General features: G+C 31.2%; 2 protein-coding genes and 1 pseudogene across 2 annotated transcripts; 1 reads left to right on the top strand and 2 right to left on the bottom strand.

Annotated features, from left to right (window-relative positions):
• The first annotated feature begins 494 nt into the window (after positions 1-494).
• Positions 495-3,675, top strand: LOC107018436 (polygalacturonase At1g48100). Its single transcript, XM_015218918.1, has 6 exons — positions 495-1,030; positions 1,126-1,293; positions 2,072-2,116; positions 2,232-2,439; positions 2,555-2,636; positions 2,990-3,675. The coding sequence occupies exons 1-6, from the start codon at positions 563-565 to the stop codon at positions 3,495-3,497; spliced, it is 1,479 nt and encodes a 492-aa protein (XP_015074404.1). The 5' UTR covers positions 495-562; the 3' UTR covers positions 3,498-3,675.
• A 642-nt stretch (positions 3,676-4,317) lies between these two features.
• Positions 4,318-7,814, bottom strand: LOC107018435 (annotated as a pseudogene).
• Positions 7,815-9,223: 1,409 nt separating this feature from the next.
• Positions 9,224-12,070, bottom strand: LOC107018365 (probable xyloglucan endotransglucosylase/hydrolase protein 27). The gene is made up of 4 exons (XM_015218829.2): positions 11,776-12,070; positions 11,161-11,261; positions 10,671-10,879; positions 9,224-9,970 (listed from the first exon to the last, which is right to left on the bottom strand). Exons 1-4 carry the CDS (start codon positions 11,954-11,956, stop codon positions 9,469-9,471), a joined length of 993 nt encoding a protein of 330 aa, XP_015074315.1. The 5' UTR covers positions 11,957-12,070; the 3' UTR covers positions 9,224-9,468.
• Between the last annotated feature and the right edge of the window lie 3,175 nt (positions 12,071-15,245).

Raw genomic sequence — 15,245 nt, 5'->3', positions numbered from 1 at the left:
TCAATCAAGATATGAAATTACCGATTTAAGAACAAAACAATAACATATAGCAATATTTGAGAGACATATTAACAAAAAATGAAATCACCGACTTAAGAACAAAACAATAAAACAAGAAGTCACCCAATCAAGAACAAAACAACAATGCGAATAGAATTGTTATTTATTTTTTGCTTTTATTAAATCCAAAAGATAGAGTTGTTATTTATTTCTCCGTTTATTCACGAGCTACAATATAAGAATAGAAAAGTGATACGTGGCAAAATAATAGTGGTGTAAGTGGGACCCACAAGTTCAAACGTTAAACAGTAAAAGAGCCTCTCACATGTATGACCTGGCATTGTCTCACATTATTTTAAAATTAAATTTTTCTCAACAGTTAATATTCTTTTAGACAACAATGTATTAATCAACATAAACTCGCCACGTGTCCCTAACTTTTTTTAGTATAAATTTACAACCTCATCTTCATATGTTTCTTGCCACATAAAAAACACACACAAAGTAGTACAATAACATTAAAGTTTTTTTTTTGTAAAATTTTAGTTATTTTTTCCTTCAAATGGAGAAAATATTTCTTTTACTATGTCTTATTATTATTATTATTACTAGTAATTCTATCAATGTTGATGCAAGACATCACATTTCCAAGAAAACAAAGAGCAAAAAAGTTATTAGTCATAATAATAGTGCTCCTAGTCCTATCGAAGGTAGCGTAAACGAACCATCACCATCACCATCACCAGTATCATCATCATCACCAGTTTCTTCTCCTAGTAGTAATGTAGTACCATCCGACCCGAGTTACGGAGGGGGCCCCACTTTGAACCCGGAAGAGGACTGCATTTTCGATGTCATGGAATATGGAGCCGTCGGTGACGGCTCCACGGATGACACCGAAGCGTTTGTCGCGGCTTGGAAAGCCGCGTGTCAAGTTGAGTCCGCGGTGCTATTGGCTCCCGCGGACCGTATTTTTATGATCACTTCCACTATATTCTATGGTCCTTGCAAGCCGGGACTCGAATTTCGTGTACGTACATATTTCTTCTATTTCAATTTATACGATAAATATTACGCTTCGAATTGTGTTTGGTTAATTTTTTTTTATTTTTTTGGGTGAATTAGGTAAATGGGGTGTTAATGACACCAGAAGGACCAGATTGTTGGCCTAAAAAAGATAGTAAAAGGCAATGGATTGTGTTTTATAAACTTGATAATATGACTTTTAGTGGTACTGGTACTATTGAAGGTAATGGTGAAAAATGGTGGGAACTCCCTTGCAAACCTCATAGGGTAAGTCACTTTTTTTGTTTTTTCGATTTTCGGTTATCTTATTATCTTGTTGTTGTTTCTGCGTATGTCTTTTATATCGTTTTGTTGAAACGAAACGAGGGTGTAATGAAAACAATTGTTATTATCATTTGAGATAAAAATAAGGTTAGCATATACTTACTTTATCGTGCTTAAACTCCGTCTATGAAATTACGTCGAGTATTTTGTTGATGTTGTTGTTTTAAAGAGTCTCGTGAGTGTCCTTCTATCTGCCTCCGTCTCTATTTTCTAATTGGCCTATTTGTTTAGAAATAGGATTTATTTGATGTATAGTTTCATTTTTGGTCTAATTATATTTTCAAGATTTAGAAATAATTGAATTTTAAATTATTTATTTTATCGTAACAGAAACATTTATGACTTGTTTTAAGTAGTAATTTAATTTTTTTGTATTAGATAAAATATATGAACCGCATTTATTGAGACAAGTGAAAATATCATTTATTAGAGATTAAGAATCAAGTTATTAAATAGTGTTACGTAAAATTATCTTTTTAACTTACAAAACAAAATGTCATTTATTAGAGATTAATTATCAAAGTTATTAAAAACTAGTGTTTATGCAAGTACAATTGTCTTAGTGTTACTTACAATTATTTACGTAAATATTCTTTTTATATTATGATCAGTGTACAAAACTTAAATCGGACAAATATACTCGTATCAATAAGCATAAAGTCAGAGAATTCTCGTGAATATATGTATAGTAATCAGTACAATTTCTTTTGTCAAATTTCAGGGACCTAATGGCTCAACTTTACCTGGACCATGTGACAGTCCTTCTGTAAGTTACCTTCACGCTTCATTTCTACGAGTTCGATAAAATTCAATTGTAGTGATATTTATATTTTTGACAGATGATAAGATTTTTATTGTAGTGATATTTATATTTTTGACAGATGATAAGATTTTTCATGAGCTCAAATTTGACAGTGCGAGGTTTAAGAATACAAAATAGTCCTATGTTTCACATGAAATTCGATGGATGCGAAGGAGTATTGATAGACCAATTATCAATTTCTTCGCCTAAGCTTAGTCCAAACACTGACGGAATTCATATCGAGGACACCAAGTCTGTTGGAATTTACAACTCCGTCATAGCTAATGGTACAAAACGAACCTTTAACGTTAATAATCTGGTTCATTTTTTCTTAAATTTTGTGTTGAGTTAAACCGTAGACGAAACTAATAATAATAATAATGTAATGTGTGATTGTGTCAGGGGATGATTGCATATCAATAGGGCCTGGTTGTTCAAATGTTGAGATTGAAGCAGTCACATGTGGGCCTAGTCACGGGATCAGGTACTTTATGTTTCTATTTATTTTTCGAAGTACTCAAATTTTATAAATAAACTTATAATATAAAGTATAAATAAATAATTGAATAAATAAAATACATACAAAAAGCTGAATCTTTATTTTTCTAATTAATGTAATAAGGACAAGATCTATCTTTTTCTTTTATAATCTTCTTAATTAATCATGTCAAACCTATCTTAGAATAAATCAAATATTTTTCATCTGGTGTTTGGTAGCCACTTTGAAATCCGATAAATTTTCGTTTACCTTCATAAGGTAGGGATATGGCTGTGTGCTAACCATCCTCCTCATACCGCACTTGTGAAATTACACTGAGTATATTGTTGTGTGTGCAGTATTGGGAGCCTAGGGGTGCACAATAGCCAGGCATGTGTGTCGAACATAACGGTCCGTAACGCCATTATTCGCGACTCGGACAACGGAGTTCGGATCAAGACATGGCAAGGAGGTTCAGGATCAGTAACAGGGCTATCATTTGACACAATCCAAATGGAAAATGTGCGGAACTGCATCATCATAGACCAATACTATTGCCTCTCAAAAGGCTGTCGGAACGAGACATCAGCTGTAAGTGTGGGCGACATCTCGTACCGGAGCATCAAGGGCACCTACGACGTGAGGAGCGCCCCCATACACTTTGCGTGTAGTGACACTGTAGCCTGCACTAATATTACAATGTCTGAAGTTGAACTCTTACCACATGAAGGCGAGCTCATGGAAGATCCTTTCTGCTGGAACGCTTATGGAATTCAGCAGACGTTAACGATTCCTCCCATTGACTGCTTGCAAGATGGAATGCCACTGGCAATTGGAGAGACTGTTGACTATTCCTGCAGTATCTGATGATCGATCGATCGAGGAGTTCAAAAATGTTAGTTATAGTTTTATGTAAAGTTTACTTACTAGGCTGGTTTCTATCTTCACTTATACTATTTTGTACTAGCAGATATGGTCTATTTTAATGACCTTTTGTCTGTACTAGAGGATGATATGTGTACTAATAAAATGTTTAGTTTGAAGAGCTTCTCTATCAACAACTAAGAACAGTGTAGCACGCAGAGCAGACACATATAAAAGGAATAAGATGAAAGAAAGAAACAACCAAATGCAGAGAGAGTTAAGATTTACCGCAGAGATATGCTCCCGTTATCTGTAAGGACGAAAAATACCAAATCTAACAGTTGAAATTACAAGGATAAGGTTTAGTTTCATACTCACAGTGAAAAAAATTGGATGATGACATTGCAAGTGCCTGGCGGAAGATAATCACCTTGCTTTACGTTGCCCTTCCAAGACATCTCGGCAGGGGCCAGTGTAACAGTTCAGACAGAATGAGGTTGGGACTTTGATAGTCAATAAGGAAGGAAAAACAGCAGGCTATTTCCCCTTTTAGAAGTCATTGGCAATGAACATGAACAAAAGCATCAAATTCAAATCTTAATGTCTTTAATGAGGGAAAAAGTAGCTAGAATTATCACAACCACAAAGCTAGCAACAACAATAACAACATACCCCGCGTAATCCCACAAATGACGTCTGGGGAGGGTAGAGTATACGCAAACCATACCCCGACCTTGGGGAGGTAGAGGTTGTTTTCAATAGAGCCTCGGCTCAAGGAAAAGCATATCAAATCAGATATTAAAGAAAGCATGACAAAGCATTCTGAAAAAAAGGAATAGTAGCTACAACAAGATAGTGCAACAGTCGAAGAACAAGAGATTGTATATAGTATAAGAAATCAAAGGACAAGAATCTACATGAGAAATACTACCACAACAACAATGCTAGCTTTTGACAAAAAAAAAAACATCAATAGAGCTAAGAATTGGGGCTCACAAAAATAAAAGTTAAATTAATTAGAAAATAAGACTTAAGAGGGATCCTCGCAATGCTTTACAAACTATCATATATTTCTTCCCTTGAAGAGTTCATCTTTCTTTTATGGTTGAACATTCATCCTCGATCATTTTATCAGACTTAAAAGGGCTCCTTGGCATCGTTTTGATGATGATCAGCGGTAATCATACCTTTTCTTCCATTTGAAGAGCTCATTATGTTGAATAAAATTTATCAGCAAGAGGGATGGATGCTGGAAAACTGGATGAAAGAAACTGTGACAAACCATCCGTGTCTGTTAATAACAGAAAATCAGAATTAGTGGAAATGTGCCACAGAGACATGAAGGTTAGCAATCAATGGTTCATTTCGGATGACTCATATAGTAATTGATAAATGTCAAATAGTATAACACTGGGATAAGCCCTAAACTGAAAATGCAACACACTGCAAATTAGAAAATAACATAGCTACGTAGCTTTAACATATACTACAAGTGGTTTTGTCTAACTCAAATTTAAAATTGTCAGGTAAATGACTCGAAGCCTTTTAATGAAATTATTTTTGAAGTTATAAGTAGCACTCTAGCAGTACAGTGATGTTACTGTTTTATACACTAGGAGCGATAATATTATATTGGATTTGATGCACTTGAGTGGAAAGTCTGTCGGAAACAGCCTCTCTACCTCCATGAGGTAATCTTAAGGTTTGCGTACGCTCTACCCCTCAAGAACCACTTCATGGGATTTCACTGGGTCTGTTGTTGTTGTTGTTGGAGCGATAATGTTATAGCTTGTTGATCACCAATCTGTATATTCAAAAGCTAACTCTTCATACAGCACTTGGAACTTATCATCTGCCTTCTAAAAGGAAAACCGTGCATTTTAGTCGCTGAAAATCTCAAAAGATGTCATCTTCGGTGCCTTGCTTTTTAGCTGTCGTACATAGAAATAACTTTTGAAACAAACAAAAAGAGGAGGAAAACTAAGGTTTCTGTTATTCCATAGTTATTTCATTTTTGCAGTTAAAAAGTTATGTTTGTTGGCGCTAATCAAATCCCACTTCAAATACTTCTCCGATTAGAACAACTTAATGATCATTGTTCTTCTTACTACAAATGCCAGCAGCACTCTTCCTTTCCCATGGGTAAAACTTTCTTTTTCATTTCAAGAAGCATACCTCTATTGTCACAGCTAATGCCTTATTATTAAATTGAGCTTATTTACGTATATGATCAATCGTTATAATTTATAAAGACTAGCATACTCTATCACGTAAATTTCTGTACTACAGAAGCAATGCACAACCATGTAAAAGGAAAAATTAACAAAAATACAAGAGACAGAGTGATAGTTAAACTTTAATGTAGAGATATGTTCCATTATCTAAGGCCAAATAACGTTTCATTTCGCTCCATTTTGAACTCTTCCGTTTCCCATTCACACCAATCCAAATTCAACAGAAATTGCAAAGGATAAGGTTTGGCTTAATACTCACATTTAAAAAAATGAAAGATGAAATCGCAGGCGTCTGAAGGAGAGATCATCTGTTTCTCAAGCTTGTCACGCAACCCGTAAGTTATAGCATGCAACTCCTTGCCTTTAAAATCTTCACTCCCATCGAAAATTTTTTGAACATAATCAAGCTCTTCTATTAGAGTTTTTTCACCCCAGTCCTTTGAACAATGCATGTACGCGTCTCTAACAAATCCAAACATTTCACTAGAATGACCACAACCAAGACAGTGAAATTGCATCTCAGTTGTTCCAGATGGCCCATTGATACTTGGACCTGGCTTTATAAGATTTCTCTGAACAGCGCAAACAGCATGACACCAGTGTGAACATCGGTCACAGCCTACCCAACGACAAGTATTAGTGGCATAATCAAAGTTAGAACATACTAGACACATGCATACAGAGCAGAATCCGTTGTTTCTTGAACAAATTTTGCATTTACAATCATCAGCAGGTAACACACTTTTGCAGCGTATGTTCCGACACCTTTCAAGAGAAAAAATCTCAATCAATTCAGCAACTTGAATGTGGTTTTCCAAAGATAAGAAACTTCTATGACCCATTTTTATGGCAACAAAAATTTGTAGTTGAGTCGTATTACACTCTAAGAGAGTCGCAACATTAAGATCAGATCTCCCATGAAGCATATTCTGAAGGCTGACCAAAAGGTCTTTCTTCTCAGGAATTGCAATTAGACTTCTCAAGTAATCCTTTGTTGATTCAACCGTTTCATCAGGAAGCTCCTGCACAATCTGAGCCATAAGAGGAACAGACTGTGAAACTATCTCCGCAAGGATTCTCTCAGGCTGAGAAAATTGGAGTGCTCTTCCTACTTCCATACTCCCTCTAACTCTCGAATCACCTGTTGGTCTGGCAGGAAACTCGAATGAGAAATACGAATTGCTATCCGAGCTACTGATCCTATCAACATCATTATCCTTATTGACCTGCATTCTACAACTTAAAGCTAAGCTACTTCCACCAGGATGAGCTGGTAATGTACAATCTCCTGCTTCAACTGGTCTAAACTTGCTAAAACCTGACCAATTAGCTCCCTCCCCGGAATACTCACTATCCTCTTTTGAACTCAGTGTAAGTGAGCAGCTAAGGTTATGGGAAAACGGATGGGAATAACATGACGACAAGGACCCATTCCTGAAATACCCAATCCTTGTGTTGTTATTTGATGGATCCACTGATTGTAAACTCCTACTAGTGCTAGGGCAAGCTAAAGAAAGATCAAAGATTCCATCTTTTAGCTTGTTTTCTCTAATTTCTACCTGAATCTCCTCATTCTCAGCTACCCTTTTAGAGGAAAGATCAAAGATTCCATCTTTTAGCTTGTTTTCTCTAATTTCTACCTGAATCTCCTCATTCTCAGCTACCCTTTTAGAGGAAAGATCAAAGATTCCATCTTTTGATATCTTTTCTCTAATTTCTACCTGAATCTCCTCATTCTCAGCTACCCTTTCAGAGGAATTCCCTTTATACTCATTTAACTGAAGAAAATTCCTATCTACCAATATGTTGTTTTCCTCATTTTGATCATCAAAAACAATTTTTTCTTTACCCTTATAACTAACCATATTTCCCCTCAAAGTAATTCAAGAAATTCTAGTCAAAAACTTGTTTACCTGGAAAACCCAGTTTGGAATTTTGAAAGCAACAAGTCCTTAGCAAGCCAATTTTGCATTTGGGATGCCAAGAAATTGAACACCCTTTTCCTGGAAATCCTCCCAAATCTATTCTCAGTGGAGCTAAAAGTTTCTTTCAGTTCATACCGGAAGTTTATTAGAAGGGACAAACTAGTTTGTAAAATTTTTTCGGGTATTAAAAATTCTATACTTACTTAGAAGTGACAAATAATATATATTAAATTAAAAAATGTTTTTATAATAATTTTAAATTTTTAACTTTTATATTTTAGTTCAATAACTGTAGTAGTTGTAGGGACAACTTCTTTAGTCGTTCGACAACTTCAATAGCTATCTAAGCAACTTTAGAAGTTGTCCAAACAACTTCAGTAATTGTCCAGACAACTATAAAAAAATATTATTAATTTAATTCTTTTATTAATATTAAAAATAAATGTTATTAATTTAATTCTTTAAAGTTGTTTGTTATTACTCATGAATATCATGCATAGTTAATTTTGAATAGGGAAAAGGGTCTGATATACCCCTCAACTTTGTCATTTAGAGCTGATATACCTCTCGTTATAAAAGTGGCTCATATATACCCCTACTTGTAAAAAAATGGCTCACATATGAGTAAATTTAATCCTCGTCAAACATATTTTTTTTGACTTTTTTTTGTTTCAATGACTAATTTATACTTATTATTTTGATAATCAAATTTATTTATGTTTCACTAATATTCTTGTAAAACTTATTGTAGATGAACAAATTTTTTCTTTGAATACGAAATTAAATTACAATACACACACAAAAAATAATTTAAATTTTTTTTCTTTAAACTAAGGAATGAAAGAAAAAATCAAAATAAGAATAAGAAACTCAAATTATTATAATAAAAGAAGTCAAAAAATAATTTTTGTATGAAAAAAATTAAAATATACCTTGAACTTTGATAGAAGAATCATATATACCCCTAAATCATTTTTAAAAAAAATTAGAAGTAACAAATATAAATTTAAAACTAATTTTTTAACGTCCGTTAAATGAAGGGTATATGTGAGCCATTTTGTAATGGCAGGGGTATATGTGAGCCGTTTGTATAACGGTAAGGGCATATATGAGCCACTTTTATAACGAGGGGTATATCAGCTCTAAATGACAAAGTTGAGGGGTATATCAGACCCTTTTCCATTTTGAATAAGAGTATCTAAAAGAAAAAAAGATATTGTGTTTAAATAATGTTCACTATAGATATTTGCCTTCCTTTTTTTTACCTTCATATTCCATATTTATATGTCTAACTCTTCTTAAAAATAAATAATCCTTAATATTTATCATTTCATAAAATCAATATAAATATTGTTATTTTTCTTATTTATCGTCCTTCAATTTCTAAAAATAATGTAATTTTGAAATATTCGATACAGATGCGGCAACATTTTGAGTTAGCAGGAAACAACATAGACAACAGAAATATTACTAACATTTTACTCATTTAGAAATTGAAGACCCTTGCCTCCTCTGCAAATGCAACAATGTTGTAAATATGTAACATCTAACACTATGTAACTAACCAAAGTTCACAAAAGAAAAATCATCACCAAATTGAATTAAATAATAGAATCCCAAATAGTACTAAACATCAACAAAACAAGCTAAAAATATATATACATACATACCCCATCATGATTCATGAAAAATATACATTAGTAAATACTAAAAATCCCATTTACCTCTCTTCTCTTTTGTATTCTCTATTCATTGTGAAAAATCACCATATCTTCAATCAAACTGGACACAAAATATCAACAATATCCTTCTTTCTTATTTCGCGGACGTATCTTCCCTCCTGGATTGCCTTTGGTGGTGTCGTTTGTTCTGATGACGAGGGACACCACCAAAGGTCATAGGGTCAAATCCTCGGAGGCGATTAGCTTCCTTAGGATCAATCACACATTCAGATTGAGGAACATTGTATCGTGTCCGGTCATAACAATATGAATATTGTAAGTACTTGTTTCGAAACCTCTCCATTTTTCGCCTTTGGTCAGGGGATATTCTAGTTGGGATGGATGCAGAATCCAGGACAATATCACACTTGGGAGACAATTCAATTGGATCAACACCACATCCATGGAGGACGAAATCGGAGAACTTTGCGACGTAAGGGGCATATTTGTAATTGACTTTGTATTTACCCCCATTAGTAGCCCAACTAGAACCATCCCATATTGTAGCATATAAAGACATTGGCTTAGAAGGGAAGTCCCCACTCATTGCTTGTGTTCTCTTCATCTCTCTTATAGGTACATTATCTACATAAAAGCTGCAAAAAAAATACACAAAAACAAACAAAGTATAATCAAATGTTAAATAACAACAGCAACATATCCAGCGTAGTCTCACAAAATAGGGTCTGGAGAAGGTAGAGTGTACACAGACTTGACCTATCCGTACTGTTATGTCATTTTAATAAGATGTATAAGGTTAGAATATAAGTTGATCAAACAAAAAGGAAATAAAAAACTCTATCTTAGTACCTCTTGAACAAGGGATGACATTTGCATAGAGGCGAATCGAGAATTTATCTACTTTTAAAATTACGAGTTCAAATTATAAAATTTATTTTTTCCACATGCATATTATGTTGAAAATACTGGATTCAGTTGAATGTGTAGCTATGAAGCTACATCTGTCACTAACACTGAATGAAGAACAAGACACATAACAGGACAAATCATTTCCTGCAAAGCACTTTGACCAAAATCAAGAAAAGCATAAACGGTCTGGTCTAGTAGTCAATGAACTAAAAAAGGTTACGAAAGACTACGATTTCAATCTCAATATAGATAATAAAGATGTTAGGTAAATTTCCCTCATCCACTTAAGTTTTGGGCAAACTTATCCGAAGTACTTATACTGGTGAAAGGTAACATATATTTCGTGATTAATGACAGATTGACGGTGTGTGAAAGCTGACCTGAAACCGTTTTCTTTTAATAGGGGAGGTTGAATTAGGTACTTACATGATGTGGCTGTCAGTCCAAAGAATTGTATATGTATGAAAATCTTCAGTTGGATCAAACCAAAGTCCATATCTTTCTTCTCTACCAACATTTGTGCTACCATTTCCATAAATATTAGTTTGAATTCTCCAATTTTTAGCTCTAATATTTCCCAAAAACTCAAAGTCAATTTCATCATGATTCTTCTCAAACATGTCTCCATTTGACATCTGTCAATAGTAATCCCAAAAAAAATTAACAACGATAACATATTCAGTGTAATACTAAGTAGAGTCTGAGATATGAAGAGGATAAAATAAACGCGAACTACAAGCCATAATCTTAAACTAATTAAGATCAGCTATAAAAATCATCTTATTATAATTTTAACTATTTTTATTTGGTTGTGAACTTAATATTATAGTCTAACGTTAATACATTGATCGAAGGGTGGTCAGTTAAACATATTCATCGAAAATATACATATATAAATTACTTATTTTCAACTTACATAAAATGCAACAACCACTCCAGCAGTGTAATCTTCTGGTAATTTAATAGAAGCACTGAATAAGCCATGAAGGTACAAGTCTTGTGACACAAATCCAGCTCCTGCAAATTAATCCATTAATTTCCAAATGAATAAATTCCCTCAAAATAAAGCAACTAGTACATCTGTTTCAATTTATTTGAAATATTTTTTGACTTGACATAATATTTTAAAATTTATAATTTTAAATATATTGTAACAATCATGTAAAACTAAAATAATTTTGATATCCATAATCTTAAATATACACCAATATAAAAAGCTCTATTCCATATTAATTAAATTTACGAAGCAATATACATAATAAAAAAACATTTAAGTATATATTTTTAAAAAAATTATAATTTTCACTATTACTCCTCTGTGAAATCATAAATATAACTTTATAATGTAACTTATCTCCTTGAATATATATAAAACTTTAATAAATAAAAGGACGAATATAAAAAAAAAATTCAAATACCTATCTAGAACGTTGAACAATTTAATTATTTTTAAATCATAAACTTCAACTTCTGACTCCGTCTCGAACGTAAATAGTGTCAAATAAGTGAAAAAATTAAATAAAATATGAACCTGTTCTTTCATCTAGAGAAATATGAACTGATTTTCCATCTTCAATGACCATAAGATTATCATGACCAAAAAGTTGTGAATATCCTTCATTAAACGACAACGTTTCGAGCTTTTCTGAAAATCCAGAAACTAATACAACAACATAGCAAAATATAAAAATTTTCAGAAGAAAATTCACCATTTTTTGTAATTTTTTTTTAAAAAAGGGAAGTTGAAGCTTATTATAAAGTTTTGTGAGTATTTATTTAATTTTTTTTTTTGTAGAGTCGTATAATATAAGCAAAAGAGAGAGGGAAAAAAGTGTTTTTATGAGCTGTATATTGTTCATATAATATGGTTAAATAAATCAGTTGGAATTTGGGAAAAGAGAAACGACAAAAAATATATATATAAAAAAAGGAGTTATTATTATTATTTGTTTTTTTTTTTTCCAAATTAAGTGGCTTGTGATAAAAGAAGGGAAAAATATAAGTAAATGGATAATAATATACACAAGGTACATATATATACACGAGACAAAAGAAACTAAAAAAAGAATAAATTTCCTTTTATGTGGTTTGTTTTGATTGGAGAGAAATGATACTGAAATATTTTTTTTCTTATTTTAATAACTTTTTAATTTTAATATATTAGGTCGTAAATTTCAAAAAAAATTTAAAGTTTTGCGCTAAGCAAAGAGCAGACAAATAAATTAAAACGAAAGAAGTAAGCGAAATTATGTTTTGGATTTCTTTTAAGAGCATTTGTCACATAAACAAACACAAAAATCATATTTGTATATTATAACTATAGTTACGTAATTGCGCTACATAGCAAACATAAATATGTATATTTTGCTATATATATATACAAAATAAAATAGTTGTATATAAACTGTTTCTGTTTCGGTATACATATACAAAAAAATCAATTGTATAATCTGTGTTTGTGTAAAATGAGAAAGTGAAAAAGACAAAAGTAAACTAGACATAAGAATATTTGTATTGTATAATTATAAGTGTATAAAACAAAGATGTATATATTTCCATGTGTATATATATTTTCTCTCGCTTTATACAAACGGAAACACAATTTATACATTTCTTTTCTGTTTGTATAAGCGAGAGATGCAAGCGAGATCTGGGAGAGGGAAACAAAAATATATGTATATATACAACTTTTTCTCACTTTATACAAATACAAACGCATTTCATACATTTGCATTTGTATGAAAAGAAAGAGAGGTGAACGAGAAAACGAGAATAACGAGTGAGATTCACAGGAGAAAGATGACAATTAAATCAAACTATTTTTTTAAAAATGTAATTTATCTATCCTCATTACAGTAAGAGAGCATCAGAAAAATTAAGAATATATTTTTATGATGTAATAATTTGTTAATAATTATACAATAGTCCTATTATTTTACTATTGAATAAATAGAAACTGAATATAGATATTTGTAAATCAAGCTCCGAGTACATAATTGATGGTCCAAAAAAAGTGTAAAAAGTCAATTTATTCAAGCCATAATTTAGCACACAAATAAAGAATAAAGTTTTACCAAAAGAAAAATAAATGTAAATGTTGACTTTTGTACTCATAAAATAAAAAATAGTGCTAGTAATATTCTTCCCACTTTTCATTCTTATGAGTATTTTTTTTTTATTATTATAAGATGCTACTATTATTACAAACGCAAAGCTAACCTTTAACGGTGTGTTTGATACTTAAAAATATATTAAAACAACTTTCATAGGAAAAATATTTTAGTTTTATAATTTTAAATTAAAAATATATTAAATATTTTTTAGTTCAGTAATTTTAAATATGTCAGATCAAAAGTTAAAATTAAAAAATTATTAAAAAGAAATAAAAAAGCATTTTAAAAAATGGGACAAACAAATTTAAACGTACGGAAGACATGTTATTCGTAAAAAATCGTTTTTTTACATATATTAATTTTTTTTGCAAAATTTCCCAAAAATATGGAGATTGACATGTGGCACATTAGAAAAGAAATATAAATGACGTGGCATTTTGGTTTCCATATCATCACTACACTTGGCATAATGTATTTGAAGCTATCGGTTTAAATTCTTTTTTTCTTTTTTGTAAAAATTCGGTTAATATTTAAAGACTTTTGGCATCATGGATTTGAAGAAAAAAGGGAAACAAATTATACTTTTATTCAATGATTCACATGAAAAATAATTTTATAACAATCCTCAGACATAATAATATTTATTATAATGATACAATTTTCTTTTAGTTACTTCTGTTGATTCAATTTACTCGTGTATTTTTTTAATGTTCTTTTGAAAGATATTGAAAAGAAAAGAGATCGATTGTAGAAATATTGAAAAGAGATGATTAGACATGATGAGACATAAATTCATATTTATCGAAGATATAACTCTAGATAAAAATGAGTGAAGGTTATGTATTAGTGCAAGGGATAATAGTCGCAGTCTTGTAGTTTTTGTCATATGCGATTTATTATGTTTTCGATTATCTAACTATTTGATGTTTATTAGTATTCCTTTCTCGTAGACTTCGCATTGCTTTTCTTATACTATGCTTTCTTCATCTTATTTTTCAACTTGAATTTGATACACTCCAGCAGTGGCAGAACCACGTTATAGTCACGGGGTTCATTCGAACATTTTTCAACGAAAAATTATATCATTTATGCATAATTAAATTATTATTTTTTAAGTTATATACATATAGTAGATGTTGAACGTCCCCCTTCGACTACTTCATTTGTCTCTTTCTTCAAATTTTAAACCTCCTTATCAAAAATTCTGATTTCTCACAGCACTGATTACTCCTAAACATGAATTTTTTTAAATAATTTCTCTTTCTTCACGGAATAATAATAAAGCTTATCTACACTGCTATCTTTTTCAGACCTCACATAGCAAAATTTTAATAAATATATTATTATTATGGTTCTTGTTGATTAACCCTATTATCTTTTTCATTATATTAATCTCAAATTACTTTTATTAAGTAAAAAAATAAATATAAACTAATACTTATAAAAAAATATAAGAATTAATTATAAGATATCCCACCGAAAGTGCAATGAAACGAAAATTATAAAAGAGGAAAAAAATGTTTGCAATATGGTAGGGTTCTATCTACACATTCATTTCACCTAACTCCATTTTAATTTCTTTTTTATTCTAAAACCAAAGTACTTTTGTTCCTTTCTTGTAGGCCCCTTTAATTATCTTTTCCAAGACAACTATAAATCACAAAAACTATTATTTAAATTTGGAGATGGTTTTATATTGATTGTATATATTTCTCTATCTGTTTTGAATTATAAATTTTGATTCGAGCTTTAGAAATAATGAAAGTATTTATAAGAGTATTTTCTCTCTCTCTCTATATATATATATACGAACTAGATATGATATAAATTTTGATTCGAGCTTTAGAAATAATGGAAGTATTTATAAGAGTATTTACTCTCTCTATAT

The sequence above is a fragment of the Solanum pennellii genome, chromosome 4 (genome assembly GCF_001406875.1).
Source record: "Solanum pennellii chromosome 4, SPENNV200".
NCBI lineage: Eukaryota > Viridiplantae > Streptophyta > Magnoliopsida > Solanales > Solanaceae > Solanum > Solanum pennellii.
This window is presented reverse-complemented; position numbering and strand designations above follow the sequence as displayed.

What these genes read in the sequence shown, in the direction of transcription:
- LOC107018436 (XM_015218918.1), top strand. Translation starts at nt 563, where the DNA reads ATGGAGAAAATATTTCTTTTACTATGTCTTATTATTATTATTATTACT. An exon ending in TCCCTTGCAAACCTCATAGG is followed by an intron (nt 1,294 to 2,071) that starts GTAAGTCACTTT and finishes GTCAAATTTCAG; the next exon opens with GGACCTAATGGCTCAACTTT. An exon ending in GACCATGTGACAGTCCTTCT is followed by an intron (nt 2,117 to 2,231) that starts GTAAGTTACCTT and finishes TATTTTTGACAG; the next exon opens with ATGATAAGATTTTTCATGAG.
- LOC107018365 (XM_015218829.2), bottom strand. Translation starts at nt 11,956, where the DNA reads ATGGTGAATTTTCTTCTGAAAATTTTTATATTTTGCTATGTTGTTGTA. An exon ending in TTCTCTAGATGAAAGAACAG is followed by an intron (nt 11,262 to 11,775) that starts GTTCATATTTTA and finishes ATTAATTTGCAG; the next exon opens with GAGCTGGATTTGTGTCACAA. An exon ending in TGGACTGACAGCCACATCAT is followed by an intron (nt 9,971 to 10,670) that starts GTAAGTACCTAA and finishes TTTTTTTTGCAG; the next exon opens with CTTTTATGTAGATAATGTAC.